This window comes from Semicossyphus pulcher, unplaced genomic scaffold (assembly GCF_022749685.1).
Source record: "Semicossyphus pulcher isolate SPU_LCO1_2020_fin unplaced genomic scaffold, fSemPul1.0.p SCAF_11, whole genome shotgun sequence".
Lineage (NCBI taxonomy): Eukaryota > Metazoa > Chordata > Actinopteri > Labriformes > Labridae > Semicossyphus > Semicossyphus pulcher.
In genome coordinates this window covers 2182747-2199311 of record NW_027211615.1, presented here as the reverse complement: position 1 = coordinate 2199311, position 16565 = coordinate 2182747, and the positions used below count along the sequence as shown (strand labels likewise).

Here is a 16565-nt window from a genome sequence, read left to right as displayed (position 1 = left end):
AGCTTTAAACAAGTGGAAATAAAAACATTAAACATGTCAGACCCACTTCCTGGTTTTTCTTTGGCTTCGTTACTTTCACTGAACTGTGACCTTTTAATATTTACCTGTTACACAGATCGGAGGTTATTAACCTGCAGCCAGGCCCTGACCACAATGTTCCACTTAAGTTTATCAGATTCATTTCTATCAGGGATTATTTAATAATATATTAATCTCACGTATCAATATTTGATCTTCTCTCAGAGGGGCTGTCATGTAACCAAAAACAAATATTCATGTTTATCATGTGTTAGATATGAGGTGAACAAAGATGGTTAGTGCATGCTGCTGACAGACAGGCGCTGTCTGCAGATATTTAACATGCAACAGCTTCATGATCAAACAGTGATGCTGACAGTTTGCTCTCTGCGAGTACCACCGTTTATTCATCCTGTCACATGTTGTAATTATATACAAAGACCTACATTTGTGCTCATGTGAGAAGCTCAGCCTCTCAGACGTCCACATGTAGCATCAGAAATGGTCAAACCAAACTCCATTCAAAAAACAGTCATTTTAAAGTAGTGTAGAGTGTAGTCTTGCAGACAGACCTAACAAAGCATGAACTCAGACTTTTTACAAACCTGCATCATGATGTAGTTATTTCAGCATCCTCTCATCTCACTGTCATTAGATCATTAGAGCTTGTCATTAGCTTGGGTTCATAGTGCTGTAGTGAGCTTTGAACAAACATGAATTATGGGTGGGTGGGTCGGTGCTGCGTTTGGACTACAAAGAACAACAGAGGGTTTTGGTACCAGACGGGCATCCTCACTGAAGCCCACGTTAGAGGCTGGATTTGAGGCATTTCAGAAACTAACATTGGAACAACTCTAACTCTCGATGCTTCAGATCTCTCAGGTCCTTTTTGTTCTGTGGCTCGTCTGGCTAATGAGGACTCTGCGGGAGCTCCTCCAGGACAGGGTCAGGGCTGCTGCATAATCCTGGTAGCAGGGATAGCCTCTGTGTTTTACCCCCAGCTGTCCTGACTGGCACTGTAAGGGGTGGACTACAGACTACACTACAGTGAGCTCCATACAGACACACCTGTCACCTGATCACTGGAGACGCTGATGGAGTCAGTGAGGTCCTGCTCTTCTCTGGATGTTCTCTGAAGAACCTTTAGTCTTATTTTGATGTTTTTATTGACAGCAGGTTTCCTCCATGAAACAGTGTCTTTAATAACTGAGATCATGAAAGTGATATTTCTCCTCTTCAGCTCGAGACAACAAATGATCAAAGTGTGTTTGTCCTTAAAAAGGAGGAGAAGCGTTTGAGCTTTCAGCTGCAGGTCCTGCTCTCCTTCAGCTGTTCTGTGACTGAAGCTTCACGTGTTCGAACAGGAGGACGTGCTGCACTCAGACTCTTTGTCTCAGGGTGATAATAAATAAAGCTTTAATGTTCTCAAAGAGAAACTGACTGTTCATACAGAGGTTCTGTTCCTGTCATTAAAGCTCCTTGTCTTCTGCCCAGTGGTGCAATAAGCTGAGCTCAAAACTGAGTCTTACCTACTATTAGCCAAAGAGCTCAACCCTGTCACGCTTTATTTAAACAGGGTTGAATATTTTACACTTTTTGGTTGATAACTCAATCAAAGAATTGAATATGAATAATTCTTAGTGCTATTTAATGTTCAATATTTTCCGACATTACAATGCCACAACAGCACAGAGGCAGAGAGAGACAGGACATTAAGGAATGACGAGTCACTGAGGCAGAGATAAGAACCAACAGCTCAGGGCTAACACTGGCTAAAAACCCGAATGGCTGAAGGCTCTCTGTTTCAGAAGTCAAGCCGACGGGGCAGACTTTCACAGGACTGTATGTCTACGAGAAAATGATTCATTAGCTCACTCAACATTTTCCTCCGAGTTTATGGTCTCAATCTGGAGTTTCAGAGTTTGAATCACTAGTTTGTAAAATCAGTGTGAGGGTAAAGCAGGGTTTCTTTAGGGCTCGGATATCTGAGTGACAAGTTGTAAAAAGGCCATGACGTGTCCACCAGGATAGACTCTGAGTGTCCATCCTCTTGTCCAAATATGGTTACTTTTTGCTGCAAGATGGTGAGGGCCAAAATGCCAAGATGGCGGCTTCATAAGGAGGTGTCAGTAGGGGACATCGGCTTCCTGTAAAATTCAGAATGAATACTAGATCCTGATAAGTACATATAAAGCCCTGCATGAGCTCGCCCCAGCTACATTTCAGACCTCCTCGTCCCATACTCTACTTCTCGTCCCTCTGCTCTTCTAAAAGGTGATGGTGCATTTGTTATCTCATCATCTCCCACAATCCCTCAGATCCGCTGAATCTTTGGATGGATTCAAGAAGTTGCTAAAGGCTCCTTTGTATAGAGGAGCCTCGTAGCTCTGCATCCCTTTCTTGTGTTTAAGTTTGGTCTTGTTTGTTTTTATTCCATGTTTGTGAAGCACTCTGTAACCTGGTGTTTTAAAAAGAGCTCAATAAATAAAGCTTTACTTACTAACATCACATTGGCTACGTCCACTTCTTATATACAGCAGTCTAAGGTGAACAGAGGAAAGAATCTAAAGAGCAAGATAAAAATAATAATAATAATTTTATTTGAAGGCGCCTTTCTCAGCACTCAAGGACACCGTACATAGATATATATATATATATATATAAAATACACATTAAAAGAGAGAGAAAAAACAAACAAAACAAGAAAAACAAAAGTGACAAAGCAATTAGCGTCATGTGGAATAGGCAGATTTAAACAGATGTGTTTTGAGTTTTGATTTAAAATCCGGGAATGAATCGATGTTTGTGAGTTGGGGTGGTAATGAAGGCTCTGCTCCCCATCGCGGTGAGACGGGCGGAGGGGACAGACAGGTGTAAGGAGGAAGAGGATCTGAGGGAGCGGGAGGGAGTGGGAACATGGAGGAGGTCGGACAGATATGGGGGGGCGAGGTTGTGGATGGCCTTGAATGTTAACAGGAGGACTTTGAATTGAATACGGAACTGAACCGGGTGCCAGTGGAGCTGTTGGAGGACAGGAGTGATGTGGTGGATGGAGGGGGTTCGAGTAATGATACAAACCAATGACTGTATATATAGATGGATGACGTCTCCATCTGCTCCCATTGTGCGTAAGTGATGCCAAAATAGCCCCTGTGATAGGCGCTGCCATCTTGCGATGGTGACGTCATATGGAGCCAGTGATTGCGCAGTAGAGATCGGCGAGTGAAGCGGCCGTAGCCACTTCCGCTAACCCAAACACGCACTTAACTTACCGAAAAAACAGCAAGGATCCCGCACACCTTGTTGTTTAACAGCAGAACAGCTTCTCTGTGTTGGTCTGAGGTTAACGTTCACAGGTATAGAAACTTCAATGACTGTAGTGATTGTTTTAGTTACGTTTCCACTCGAGGATCGTCCTCCGCTCTGCTCACCCGGAACTGATCGGCTGCAGGAGCCGAATTTGTCAACAGAGCTGTCAATCATCATTTTTACAGCATCAAATAACTAATTAAAAATAAACTTGTCAGAAAAATGAACACTTGGACGTAAATCAGCATGATAAGAACTAACTATAATGACAGAAACCATGTTTGAGAAAAATGTATTTGACGTGTATTTTGATTTTATAGTTTGACTCATGTCCCATCTGTTAACATGGAGGAGGCGGGCTTTATGAGCTATACTGCAGCCAGTCAGCAGGGGGCGCCCGAAACGTTTTGGCTTCACTTTTAGGGAGCTGTCATGTCGTCCATCTTTTTATACAGTCTACGATACAGACGAAATGCCAGCCCAACATCCAGTCAGAAAAAAGAAAAAACAAACTCTGATTATCACCCTCTGTCTTTCTGTTTCACTGAATCATGTTTCATTCATGTCACTCATCAGTGTGCTCATACCATATTGAAAGATTGAGACTTGATATGTTTTAATGAATATTTTGATGATAAGAGTAAATATGAAGCTAATGTTTGTTGGATTGAGTGTTAGATTTACAGGACAATCAGAAAAACTATGAAGGCCGAATCAAATCCTCATGTTGATGCATAGTTTTGACAAAATATGAAGGCTGATGTCAGATACATTCCTCATAAGCTGCTGCCGCCTCAGTGATTATCTTTAAAAACAAAGGTGATTTTAGGGACAGCCTATTAATGGCTTTCTTGAAGAATTTACTTGTAAGTTTTTTTAAACCATGCTCACATTTGGTCCAAGCTGGCTGTTACAAGTTAAACTCTAAACAAGTTTTAGCGAAACAGAAATTCATGCCTGAGCTGGGAACAGATGTTTAACTTCTATCGCATGTGGTCATCAGACATACAGTCAGAGACTCACCCAGCAGCTCCGTGAGTTTACACACTCTGTACGTCTGAGTGGGCGTGGCTTGATGGATGTTCTGACGTTTTAATGGATCAGAATGACATCACATAATTGTAAGTTTATTAGCACTCATACATCCTGTAACCTGCGTGTGTCCACGTGACTCTGGCACATGTTTACATGATCCATTACGTCTTCATAACAGGAGGAGTCTGTGTGAAACGACGCCACCTGCTGGTCAGACCTGCTACTGCATGATCAAGAAGCTGCTACTGGATCCCGGACACACACACACACACGCACACACACCGCACAGATCTGTGTCCGACTGAGCTGCTACACGGAGACCAGCTCGGTCTCCTTCCTCTCCTTGGTGTCCTCCTCCTCTCTCCTCTCTCCTCGCTCCTGCCTGGTCCTCCTCTCTCCTCCTCTCTCCTCCTCCTCGGCGCAGAATGATCTGATCTCGGTGTGAGGATGATCTCTGTGGTCTCCACGGTGGAGAGCGCTCCCAGAGGGGCGGGCAGCCCAGCGCCGAGCCTCCTGCAGCGGCTCCGCAGACTCCTCACCAGGTAGGACCGAGGTGGTGATGATGATGATGATGATGATGAAGGAGCTGTATTAGTTCAGTGCACGCGGCTGCAGCGGCTTAGCTCTGCGGGCTGCAGCTGCTTTGTTTCTCACAACCTGTAACATGTTCACACACCGCTGCACGAGGCGTGACGTGCAACAGATGTGAACGTGTGTGTGCGTGTTAGTGTGTGTGTGTATTTGTGTTTGTGTGTGCGTATGTGCGTTTGTTGGAACAGCATTCCTGCACGCGGCGGTGCTGGCTCTGTGTGCAGGTTTGCAACAATGGCTGATGTCTGCGCGAGAGCCTCCATCATACCTGGATCACTCTCTCTCTCTCTCTCTCTCTCTCTCACACACACACACACACACACACAAACACAGCGACCCTCTCGTGCCATCTGCTGCCTGTCAGCCTCTTGTGTGCTCGGGCAGCTCGGAGCTGTTGGACAGACTGTCTGGCTGCTAGCACTGAATATGAGACCAACAGATCTGGCACATGTCACTGTGTGTGTGTGTGTGTGTGTGTGTGTGTGTGTGTGTGTGTGTGTGTGTGTGATGTTATTGTAATGAAACCTTCATTAAAAGCATTCAGACAGAACAAACGTGTAAGCAGGTGAACGTAACCATTTGTCCTCTCGGTAACGATGGAGACACCTGCCTGTTGTTCCTTCCTCTGATTCGTCCCCTGTCCAGCATCACGTCCTCTAGCAGACTGTTTATAAGAGGTGGACCTGTATTCTCTCTCATGTCCAGCAGGGGGCACTACACTGGATGTAAAAGAAATATGATTCTATAGAAGTCTATGAGAAAATTGTCCTCCAGCTCTCCTGATTTATTCCCTCAATAAACATGTTCCTGATGAGTTTATCGTCTTAAGTCTTCTTCAACACAGCATGATGTTCATTTAGTCACTGATGCTCCCATTTAGAGTCACACGGACCAGAAAGCAGGGGAGGGTTTAGGGCAGGCTACCTGTGATTGACAGGTAGCTACCTTGAGGACCTGAAGAATATCTCTGAGGCTTCATGCTGTGTCTGTGGTGACAGAACACAATGAGCTTTGTCACTGTAGGTACAATGAAATCTGGCTTGTCTCCTGTGCAGTAAACAGAACAATAAATAAGGTAAACATAGAGCTATGAAAACTTTAAAGGGACACTAAACAGTGAGTGTCAGCGGTGTGTGGTGTCCCCGCTGATGATGCTGGCCGTCTTCCTGAGATGTGTGGCAGAGATGGGGTCCAGGTTTGGCAGCTTCATCCCGACAATGCGTTGGGACGCCTTCACTGCTCGGTGCAGGTCCCTCCGCTCAGCGAGCGTGGAGCTGGCGCACCTCACCGTGACACAGGTGGTCCAGATGCTCTGGATGGAGGTCCCAAAGAGGTTGAGCAGAAGTCTGTGGGAGCTGGGCCTGTTTGAGCTCATTCTAAAGAGGAGTCTCTGTTGTGCCTTCTTGCCAGGTGAGAGGTGTAAGAGGTCCTTGTCAGGTGATTAGACATGAAGGATAGGATCCCCAGGCTGTCCACAATGTCAACTGCTTCTCCCTGTGAGTGGAGAGGGTCGTGGACAGTCTCTAAAGATCATCTCCTGGTCTTGGGTTAGGTGTTCCCTCTTTAGCTTGAGGGAGGGTCAGTAGAGTGGTCTCTCCTCTCTGGCTGATGTTGTTTTCACAGCTTCTGCTGCCCCCAAGTGGTGAACACCGTCCTCACAGTGATTCTGAAGCTCCTCTGGTGAAACCCTGGTATCTCTGTGCTCATGTCCTGTGCAGGGAGCTGCTGGTGACGCTGGCTCTGGGTCAGGTTCTGTCCCTGCTCATCTGTGCCATCGGGCTGACCAGCAAGTACCTAGCTGATGACTTCCACGCTAACACACCTGTGTTCCAGAGCTTCCTCAACTACATCCTGCTGTTCCTGGTCTACACCACCACACTGGCTGTCAGGCAAGGTACACTGTGTGTGTGTGTGTGTGTGTGTGTGTGTGTGTGTGTGTGTGTGTGTGTGTGTGTGTGTGTGTGTGTGTCTGTGTATTATTATACTTATTGTGAAAACTAGGTGGGGTCTTGATCCAACTCCAAGTGAAACCATGCACTAAACCAGGAGGCCGTACAGGACAGACTGTATGAGTGTGGATATTGAACACACTTGTCTTCCTTATCCTTCCTGTCTCTGTCTCTGTCACCAGGTGAGGGGAACCTGCTGGCCATTCTGAAGCAGCGCTGGTGGAAATACATGATCCTGGGTCTGATAGACATTGAGGCCAACTACCTGGTCCTGAAAGCTTACCAGTACACCACACTGTCCAGTGTTCAGGTCAGTGTGTGTTTAAATGCTGGTTAAACTAACTAACTAACTAACTAACGAACTGGTGCATTCCTGTTTTTGACAATGGAGTCTGGTGGCTTTGTTTGGGGCATATGTCACGTCTAAGAGCAGATTGATAGCTGCACTCACATGCAGATGTTTTCTAGCAACCTGGGGTCCCATCGGCTGTAGTCAGAGACGATACAGTCTCTGGGGACACCGGTGAACGTGCCGGGCGGTAAGCGATAAACGACTTCCTTTTCCGCGTGCTGCATTGTTACAGAAAGAGAAACCGTTCTCTTGTGATTGACTCGTTATTAACGGGTCTTACCTTCGCCCAAATTTCAACATCATGATGCAGATTGGTAAGAAGTAACAATTCAAGTTTTGTCAGGTCTGTCCTCAAGAGGAGAAGAAAACGTTTAAAATGCTCGTTTGTTGAATGGAGGTCGGATCCATCTGATGCATTCGAGAAAGTCGGGATATCTGAACGCTGAACGGCTTGCGTGACACAGCATCAAGGGAATTCATCTCAAGTTAGATTTTAGATCTAGCTTGTTAGCTGTTAGCATGCAGATGTCTGTTTATAGAGATTAATAAGAAGCTAAATCGTCGTCAGGTCACGCTGATGGGAGCCGGGATGGCATGATGGCGGATTATGTTCGGTCTGCTTTTGCTCTCCTCACGGACTGTATTTCCTGCATACGCCGCAGCCTGCTGATACGTGATTGGTCAATATTACTTGGCCTTCAAGTTCAAACAGAAACCAGAACACTCGCCTTCCCTTCTACTATGTAGAATCTTAAAATAGAGATTAGTGTACAGAGATTCATACAAAGATAAATCGTTGTCAGATGGCTGCTGTTGGAAGCTGGGATGGTGTTATGCTTTTGCTCACCACTCCACTGTCTTTCTTGCATACACCTGTACCTTCTGCCACGTGATTGGTCAGTCCTGCTCGGACTTCAAACACAAACTACAAACAGAAACCAAAACACTTCCGATACCAAAATCCAGTCACGTATTTTAATGCAGAATCTATAAATAGAGATTACCACTGTGTAGACCATCAGCAGCGTTATGGTAGGCTTTACCTGCTCAGCACGAGTCAACACAATCCACAGCTCTCTCCTGGCCCCAGCAGACGGCTCATTTAGCTGCTGTAAATATGAAGTTCATATATCCGTGACACTTTTCTTCCTGGTAGGAGATTTGAGCCTGAACAAGTTAAACCCTACTTAAGTTCATTCATGATGCTGTGTCTGTCCGTCCCTCCTCTCAGCTGCTGGACTGCTTTGTGATCCCGGTGGTCCTGCTGCTGTCCTGGTTCTTCCTCTTGGTCAGGTACAAGGCTGTTCACTTTGTGGGAGCAGGACTGTGTCTGCTGGGAGTGGGCTGCATGGTGGGAGCCGACATCCTGCTGGGTCGGCAGCAGGGCCTCGGTGAGTACCCCAAACGCTCATGTGGATGTGTGTCCAGGTCTCTCTCGGGCCTCTGTCCCTCCTCATCCTCTCAGTTATTCACCGTCTGTTCAGGAGAGCAGAAGCTGTTCGGGGATCTGTTGGTTCTGGGAGGAGCGACGCTGTACGGGATCTCCAACGTCTGTGAGGAGTTCATCGTGAAGAACCTGAGCCGGGTCGAGTTCCTTGGCATGATGGGACTGTTTGGATCCTTCTTCAGCGGCATCCAGCTGTGAGTTTGTGTGCTCAGGGACAGTGATGAGAGGGTGTTAACTTGTTATTTTCTAAGTTGTAATAACACATGTCCAAGCTTACAGAGGATTAAGAGTGTGAATGTGTGTGAGCGCTGTTTCAGGGCCATCATGGAGCACAAGGAGCTGCTGAAGGTTCCCTGGGACTGGCAGATAGGTGAGCATGCTCAAATGCAGTAGAGATATTACCTCAATATCTAACACATAAGTAAATGCTGTGTTCCCTGTGTGTGTTTGCAGGTCTGTTCTATGTCGGGTTCAGTGCCTTCATGTTCAGTCTGTACAGCTTCATGCCGGTGGTGATGAAGAGGACGAGTGCTGCCTCAGTCAACCTGTCTCTGCTCACAGCTGACCTGTACAGCCTCTTCTGCGGCCTCTTCCTCTTCCACTACAAGGTACCATCACACTGCCAATCAACTGTCGCATTATAAACCCCCATCACTGACCCAACTGTCGCCATCCAGCTTTGTCAGTCATCGACTTTGACTGCTGCAGTTACAGACCGCCTGAGGTTCTGGTGAGTTGGCTGTTGAAGGTCAAGGTATCGGCTGTGAAAACAAAGTGGGAACAGGTGTGTAGAAGTGAAAGGACTGTCATCACTCAGAAGTATCTTGTATTGATCTGCAGTGATCCCTCCCTCTGAAGGATCAGTGAACCCAAAGTATGCCAGCAAACAGAGCCCCCAGCCCTGTTCATTGTAGGGGGCACACCTTCAGGTCTTTCTTTTGTCAGAGTCTGTTCTATGGCCCTTGACACACCTGGTGTTAACATGGGTCCTGGGTGATCTGATCACAAGTGGTCAGCCTGTCTCCTCCCTGCGCGGCATGATAACTCTGATAGACTACTCGTGGGTCCGGCTCATCTCATTCACAGCAAGATGTAGTTTATTCTTTATAAAGGTTGTTCACAGAAACACAGATCTGTGTCCTCACTGCGCTGCGTGATTAAAACTCTGATAAGTGGATCACTTGATTTACAAACAGTGATAAAATGATCGTGAATCATATCTCAACCCGCGCCGTCTCCCCCCCTCGTGGGTTCAGGATCGTCCTGTATTAAAAACGTGAATGCAGTCTCCTTACTGAATAAACACACACACAATAACACGAGACACAGCAGAGAAATGTTAAATCAGACAGGAAAGAGAGGCTAGTGGTCTTCTCTGTATCCACGTGATCGTTGCCGTGGATACGGGCAGAGTGGGCGGTGCTTAATGTGGCCCAGGACACGTGCGTTCACACTACCAGACGTATGTGGATAAATGCGTCCCAGACCACCCCTGTATGTGGCCTGAGTGATCGGATCTGAATGTGTCTTCAATCTGTCCTGGGTGTGTTCACACCTGTGGTTAAGGCTGTCCACCTGTGATCCGATCACGACAACCACATGTTGATACCAGGTGTGTTCAGGGCCTATGATGCTGAGGAGAACCATCAGGTCACTGCTGAATGTCTGCAAAAGCCTCAAATGTGATGAAGATTGTGACAATGAGTTGATGTTTACTCACAAGAACAGGTTGTCACAGTCCTCTGCATCTCATACAGACACACAAGGAAACTTTCAGCATCTGCATGAGACGCATCAGGCTCTCAACCTGAGCGGGTTAACAGCCAAGCCTAAGCTGATGTATGTGTGACCATCACCACACTGTCCAGTGTCTTTTAGAGGACACAGGAACATTTAGAGAGCACTTCTCTGCTGACCGTGTGAGTGTTCATTTGAACGTCAAGGTTCTGGCTGCTCATGAAGGCACACTGAAGTGGAGTAGATCTAGGCCCACGTCCCCGTCCCCTCTGGGCCCTACCCCTGGGTTTTGCACTGCGTAAGATGTTGTCCCATGTCGGTGGGGATCGAGGGGTAGTGGTCGTCAAAGCCTCCACACGGCACTCTAAATGAAGCGCTTCCAGATGCAGATTCCAAGCAGAGTGGTAGTAATACCCAGAATGCTTTGAGGCAGTAACATGGAGCATGACTACCTGCCATGTACAGTAGGTATCCGGTTTCTTTTGGGGATCAATGGATAGATGTTATCTAGCCCTCTAAACGACCCTTCCAAATGGAGTGTTTTCAGATCAAATCAAATCAAATTGTATTTGTATAGCACCAAATCATAACCAGAGTTATCTCGAGACACTTTACAGAAAGAGCAGGTCTAGACCGACTCTTTGTTAAGTTATTTAAAGAGAGGCCCAACATGAATCACCATGAGTAGCACTTAGCAATATTCGGCACATTGGCAGAAAAACTTCCTTTTAACAGGCAGAAACCTCGAGCAGAACCAGACTCATGTTGAACAGCCATCTGCCTCGACTGGATGGGCCGAAAATGGGATAGAAGGAGATGCAGGATAGAGACAGGCAAAGAGAGCAACAACAACATATGTTCTTGTTACCACAACAACATATGTCCTTGTTACATGAACAACAACAGGTAATACATACTTATGGTCACAATGCTAATAATAGTGGTACACTAGTGTGAAGATTAGCAAAACATAAATTAGCGAGAGAAGCAGAGTAATGATAAAGGCTGAGGTAATTGTAATTGTAACAGTTGAAGTCAACAGGTCTACTATTAACATTAGCAGCAACAATAATGATACTATGGTGAAGGCTGATGTTAGTAGTTGTTGCAGTCGAGCAGGTCCACAGCAGCAGGTGGTCTGCAGCAACGATCCCCAGGAACCTTCAAGACAAGGGAGCACAAGAACTCCCGGGAAGATGTGTGGTTAGTAATGTTAATTGGACCAGAAGACATGGGGGGGGGGGATCCCACACTACTCTCACAGACTTTAGGTACCACAAGCAGGCCTGCATCCTGGGAGCGCAATGTTCTAGAGGGGTAATATGGCACTATGAGCTCTTTAAGATATGATGGTGCCTGACCATTAAGAGCTTTGTAAGTAAGAAGAAGGATTTTAAATTGTATTCTAGATTTTACAGGAAGCCAGTGCAGAGAGGCTAATACAGGAGAGATGTGCTCTCTCTTCCTAGTTCTTGTCAGCACACGTGCTGCAGCATTTTGTACCAGCTGCAGAGTTTATAGTGACTTATTAGGGCAGCCTGATAGTAACGAGTTACAATAATCCAGCCTGGAAGTAACGAATGCATGGACTAGTTTTTCTCCATCGTTTTGAGACAAGATGTGTCTGATTTTTGCTGAAATCATGAAAGATGAAAGAAGGCTGTCCTTGATATTTGTTTTATGTGGGAGATGAAGGACATATCCTGATCAAACAGAACTCCCAGATTCCTAACAGTAGTGCTGGATGCCAGGCTGATGCCATCTAGGGCAGCTATATCATTAGAGAAAGAATCTCTGAGGTGTTTTGGGCCGAGCACAATAACTTCAGTTTTGTCTGAATTAAGTAGCAGAAAGTTTCTAGTCATCCAGATCTTTATGTCCTTAAGGCATGCTTCTAGTTTGGATAGCTGATTGGTTTCGTCTGGCTTCATAGATAAGTATAATTGAGTATCATCTGCATAACAATGAAAATTAATGGAGTGTTTCCTCATGATATTATCTAGAGGAAGCATATATAAGGTAAAAAGAATCGGTCCGAGCACAGAACCTTGTAGAACTCCATGACTAACTTTGGTGTGCATAGAGGACACATCATGAACATTAACAAACTGAGATTGATGATGCAGACTCCAAAACTGAGTGGAAGTAGAAAATGCCCAGAATGCTTTTCGAAATGAGGCAGTGTGACATGGTCAATGGCCACCTTTGTAGAGAAAGACGCTTGTTCTTTTGTCACAATCATACAGTTGTTAAATGATTTGGAGCATCTTAAAACAGCCTCAGGGCAGGGCCAGGGAGGGGAGGTAGGACTGACCCCGAGATCAGTTCCTCAGGAGGACACTGACAGCAACAATAAGCGTTGGATCCGGTGTGTTCCAGTCACTGGCCCTCACACCCGGGTTATATGTGTGTGTTTAAACGTAGCAGTATAAAGCAGCAGTATAGAAACAGTCTGTGTGTCTGTACGTTGCAGTTCTCAGGCCTCTATCTGCTGTCGTTCTTCATCATCATCCTGGGTCTGGTCCTTTACTCCTCCTCCTCTACCTACGTGGCCCAGGACCCCCGAGTCTACAAGCAGTTCAGGAACACAACGAGCCAGCCGGCCCCCGACCGGTCCCCGCTCAGTCCTGGAGCCCCAGAGCCCTCCGTCACCTACACCAGCCTGGGCCCGGAGCTTGGGGAGGAACTTCCTGTACGAGTAGCCTGAGAGGATGTGAGGGGGTTTGGTCTGTCGGTCTGGTGGATCAGAGACTCAGCGGCAGCCTGCAGGGCCTGCCCACAGTCGTATACAGACAGTACCCAGACCTGCTGATCGGAGCGGCTGGAAGGATTTCATTTTATGGCCTGATGGAGGGACAGAGTCTCCACCTGCTCATGCACCTGAACACTGACTGAACAAAGTTTCATTAAAACAAGTAGCAGAGAGAAGATGTTCGTTCACTGTGATCAAAGACTGTGAGTAGACAGTAGTGACTGAAAATCATCGTTCATGTAAATAGATATTATTTATATTATTTTATTTTATATCCTGCTTTCTTTTTTATATCTGCCAACAATGTTTGTGCTGAATTTCTGTAAATGCTAAAGTGGTGTTTGTTTCATTTCTTACGGTGTTTTTAAATCCACCAAGCACGGTCATTCATAAAGAAACAGAGTCAGGTCACCCTGGGTCTACTTACGTCACTAAATGAAAATAAAGTGTTGTCTCCAGTAGATGTGTTCATCCTGCAGCAGTGAAACAGGCTGTAATGGCTGCAACATAATCCTTGATGGATCAAAGTGCGTCCACTAAAAGTTCTTGTTGTTTCCACTGACAGGCTCAGATTGTTATTCTAAGTGTGTGACAACATTACAGAAAGGATCCCTACAGAGATAGACCTTTTTGTTTTTTTAACCACAAACAGACATTACATCGCTCTCTGCACACACACCAGACTCCATTGGTAAAAACAGGGATTTTACCTCTGGAGGTAACAGGAGCTGCTGCTCTGCTGCTGCCTCTGTCTGTTGCTTTGTTTTGGTTATTGTGTGTTACACTAAACTGTGTTGGATCCGATTCATCCATTTAAAACACCAAAGTCACACAATAACTATCGAGGCAGCAGACTATAAACTCTTGCGATGAGGTAAATCACAGTTCTGTCTGGTGACTGTGAAGAGAGTGATGTAACGTTCCTTATGTACTTTGGACACATTTGCCCACAAGGATGATGTTGCAGCCATTACAGCCTGTTCCACTGCTGCAGGATGAACACATCTACTGGAGACATTCACACACTTTTTACATCTAATAGACATTTAGACCCAACATTTGTTAAAAAAAATAGGCTCCTGGTTTAGTCTCCATATAAGTTCATTAAAGGGTGATGGATCATTGATTGATCTTACTATCACATATACTTGTTTGTATATAGTGCATCAGTGTATTTTTCACATGGAGGGTATTTTATAGTGTGGTACAAATATGTTATGATCTCATTCAGCTCAACTACATTTACACCTCAAACAGTCAGTATATTAACCCTCCGCATTGTGGACTGTTTTAAGAAGGCTTTACAGCAGCATTAACCCTGATGAATAGAAGAGACAGAAAATAAAAATACATGGACTGATGATTAATCTGAAAATAAAAACTAAACATTATTGGTTCCTGTCAGGTCTTCATTTTGTAAAGGAAACATGGGTGGTCCAGATATAATCTTATTATACAAAAGACTGACGCTAATGTCTGAAGACGTGTGAAGAGACAGTAAAGTTTACACTGTTGGCGTGATCACATACAGGTGTCACCTCTGGGGCAGCTGTGGCTCAGTGGTAGACATGTTCAAGATGCTGATATTTCTCAGCTTTGCTCCCTTCCTATAGTAGCCTATTGTGAAACAGATGGCCGTGTTAGCTAAGAAGTGGTTAAATGCTAACGTTAGCTGTTGTCTAATGGTAGAAAATCAAACATTAGCTACCATTAGATATATTGAATCTGTTGTTTTAAACTCAGCAGCATTTCAGATCCAAAGTCTCAGTCTGAAATCAGAGGAAAATGGCCGCCGTGTAAATATGCTGAATAAAAAGGGCGGGAAAAAGTCAGGTCCCTTGTGTGATGCCGAGTTTTCTGCTCTCTGATCCCAAACTGAAATAAATCATTACCGTGAGAGAACAGCAGGAGTGACTGGGAGATAGAGTTGCTTCATTACAGATTTCCTTCATCTCTTAGTGCTGAAAAACCTTTCAGCAGAAACCAGCAGCTGCTGTGTGAAAGCATCATCTCTGCCACAGTCATATTCTGGTGAACCTGATGCTGTGTGTATTGAATGGACCGCACCAGCCATCAGTCCCACGGTTCTGAACTCCATGATATTGTTTGCAACATAATCCTCCTGTCGACATTGAGTCCTACAGACGACAGCGTTTTGCGTCACTGATGCCGAAACAAAGTCCCGTCTCTTCACCTGCACAAAACGCACCCAGACAAGAGCTTTACTGAAAACAGACACTTTTTCCTCTAATTTGTGCCCGTATGTCTGTAAATAAAATCAAATCAAAGATGAACCTTTTCCACAGCCATTTTCACACAGTATTAATGTGATAAAAAATGTACCCTGCAAGTTGCTCTTTAAGAGAGACCTGACAGCAGATATAACATGCTGTGCTTTAAAGGCAGACTTAGAATTAGCTAATGTTAGCATTCTTACGTTAACACAGGGCACAATCTTCTTTAGATACTGTAAGAAAGTAAAGTGTATTAAACTAACTAGTTAGCTTAGCAAGATACCCACATTAACCCACATTGTCCACAGGCTTGTGTGACACATAAGCGCAGAAATGATGATGTGAGGTTTTAGGGGTGTCTGAAATCACATTATAAGATTCTGTATGGATAAATGTGGGAATAATTTTGTAATATTTTCAACTACAGGCAGAAAGGATGAATGTTTATGAGGAAACAAAAACATAGTACATTTCTGACATCCAAAGAGTTTCAGGATTATAATAAAGGGTTGTATATGTAAAAAGCCTGATGATGTGAGGACACTGTCTGTTATGATGCACATTCTAAATGTATTAAATCTTTCTCCAAAGGTCAAAGAAACTCATCGTTAATTATTCTTAAGCTTATAAAAGGTTTAAATTTGAAGTGGACCTCTTTTGTAATGTGACAGGCTTGAACCTCAGAAAACATGTTTTTATTCTCATCATGTGTCCCAACCTTTTGGTCAGATTTTAGAAAATGATTTCACTAAATGTGAATTATATTCAGACGTTGGATATTTTTTATATTAAGCCTTCTTTGTTTGGTTTATGAACAGTTATTATTCTTCCCATCACTCTAAAGAAATGCACTCATATATCTCGTTTCATTTTGTTTTGATTAATTTATGTGTGAAGTCTTTGCTTCACTTCTTTTTCTTGTTCTAATTATATTATTATGACACAAGACACAAACGGAAGAGGCTTAGGGCCACTGAAACATTTTTTTCTTTTTTCAGAATTCTGACTTTAATCTCAGAATCTCAAATGTTTTTTTCAGTGTCCCTAATCCTCTTCCGTAGAAATAAAATATTGTCGATTAAAAAATATTTTTACATTTATTTTTTAAAGAAATCCAATATTTTTCTTCTTATTTTCTTCC

The 16565-nt window shown here is 44.6% G+C and overlaps 1 protein-coding gene across 1 annotated transcript; it reads left to right on the top strand.

The window, feature by feature from the left end:
• Nucleotides 1-4809: 4809 nt before the first annotated feature.
• Nucleotides 4810-13664, top strand: slc35f1 (solute carrier family 35 member F1). The gene is made up of 8 exons (XM_069684303.1): nt 4810-4904; nt 6672-6847; nt 7085-7212; nt 8486-8645; nt 8739-8895; nt 9019-9071; nt 9155-9309; nt 12912-13664. Exons 1-8 carry the CDS (start codon nt 4810-4812, stop codon nt 13143-13145), a joined length of 1158 nt encoding a protein of 385 aa, XP_069540404.1. The 3' UTR covers nt 13146-13664.
• Nucleotides 13665-16565: the final 2901 nt, after the last annotated feature.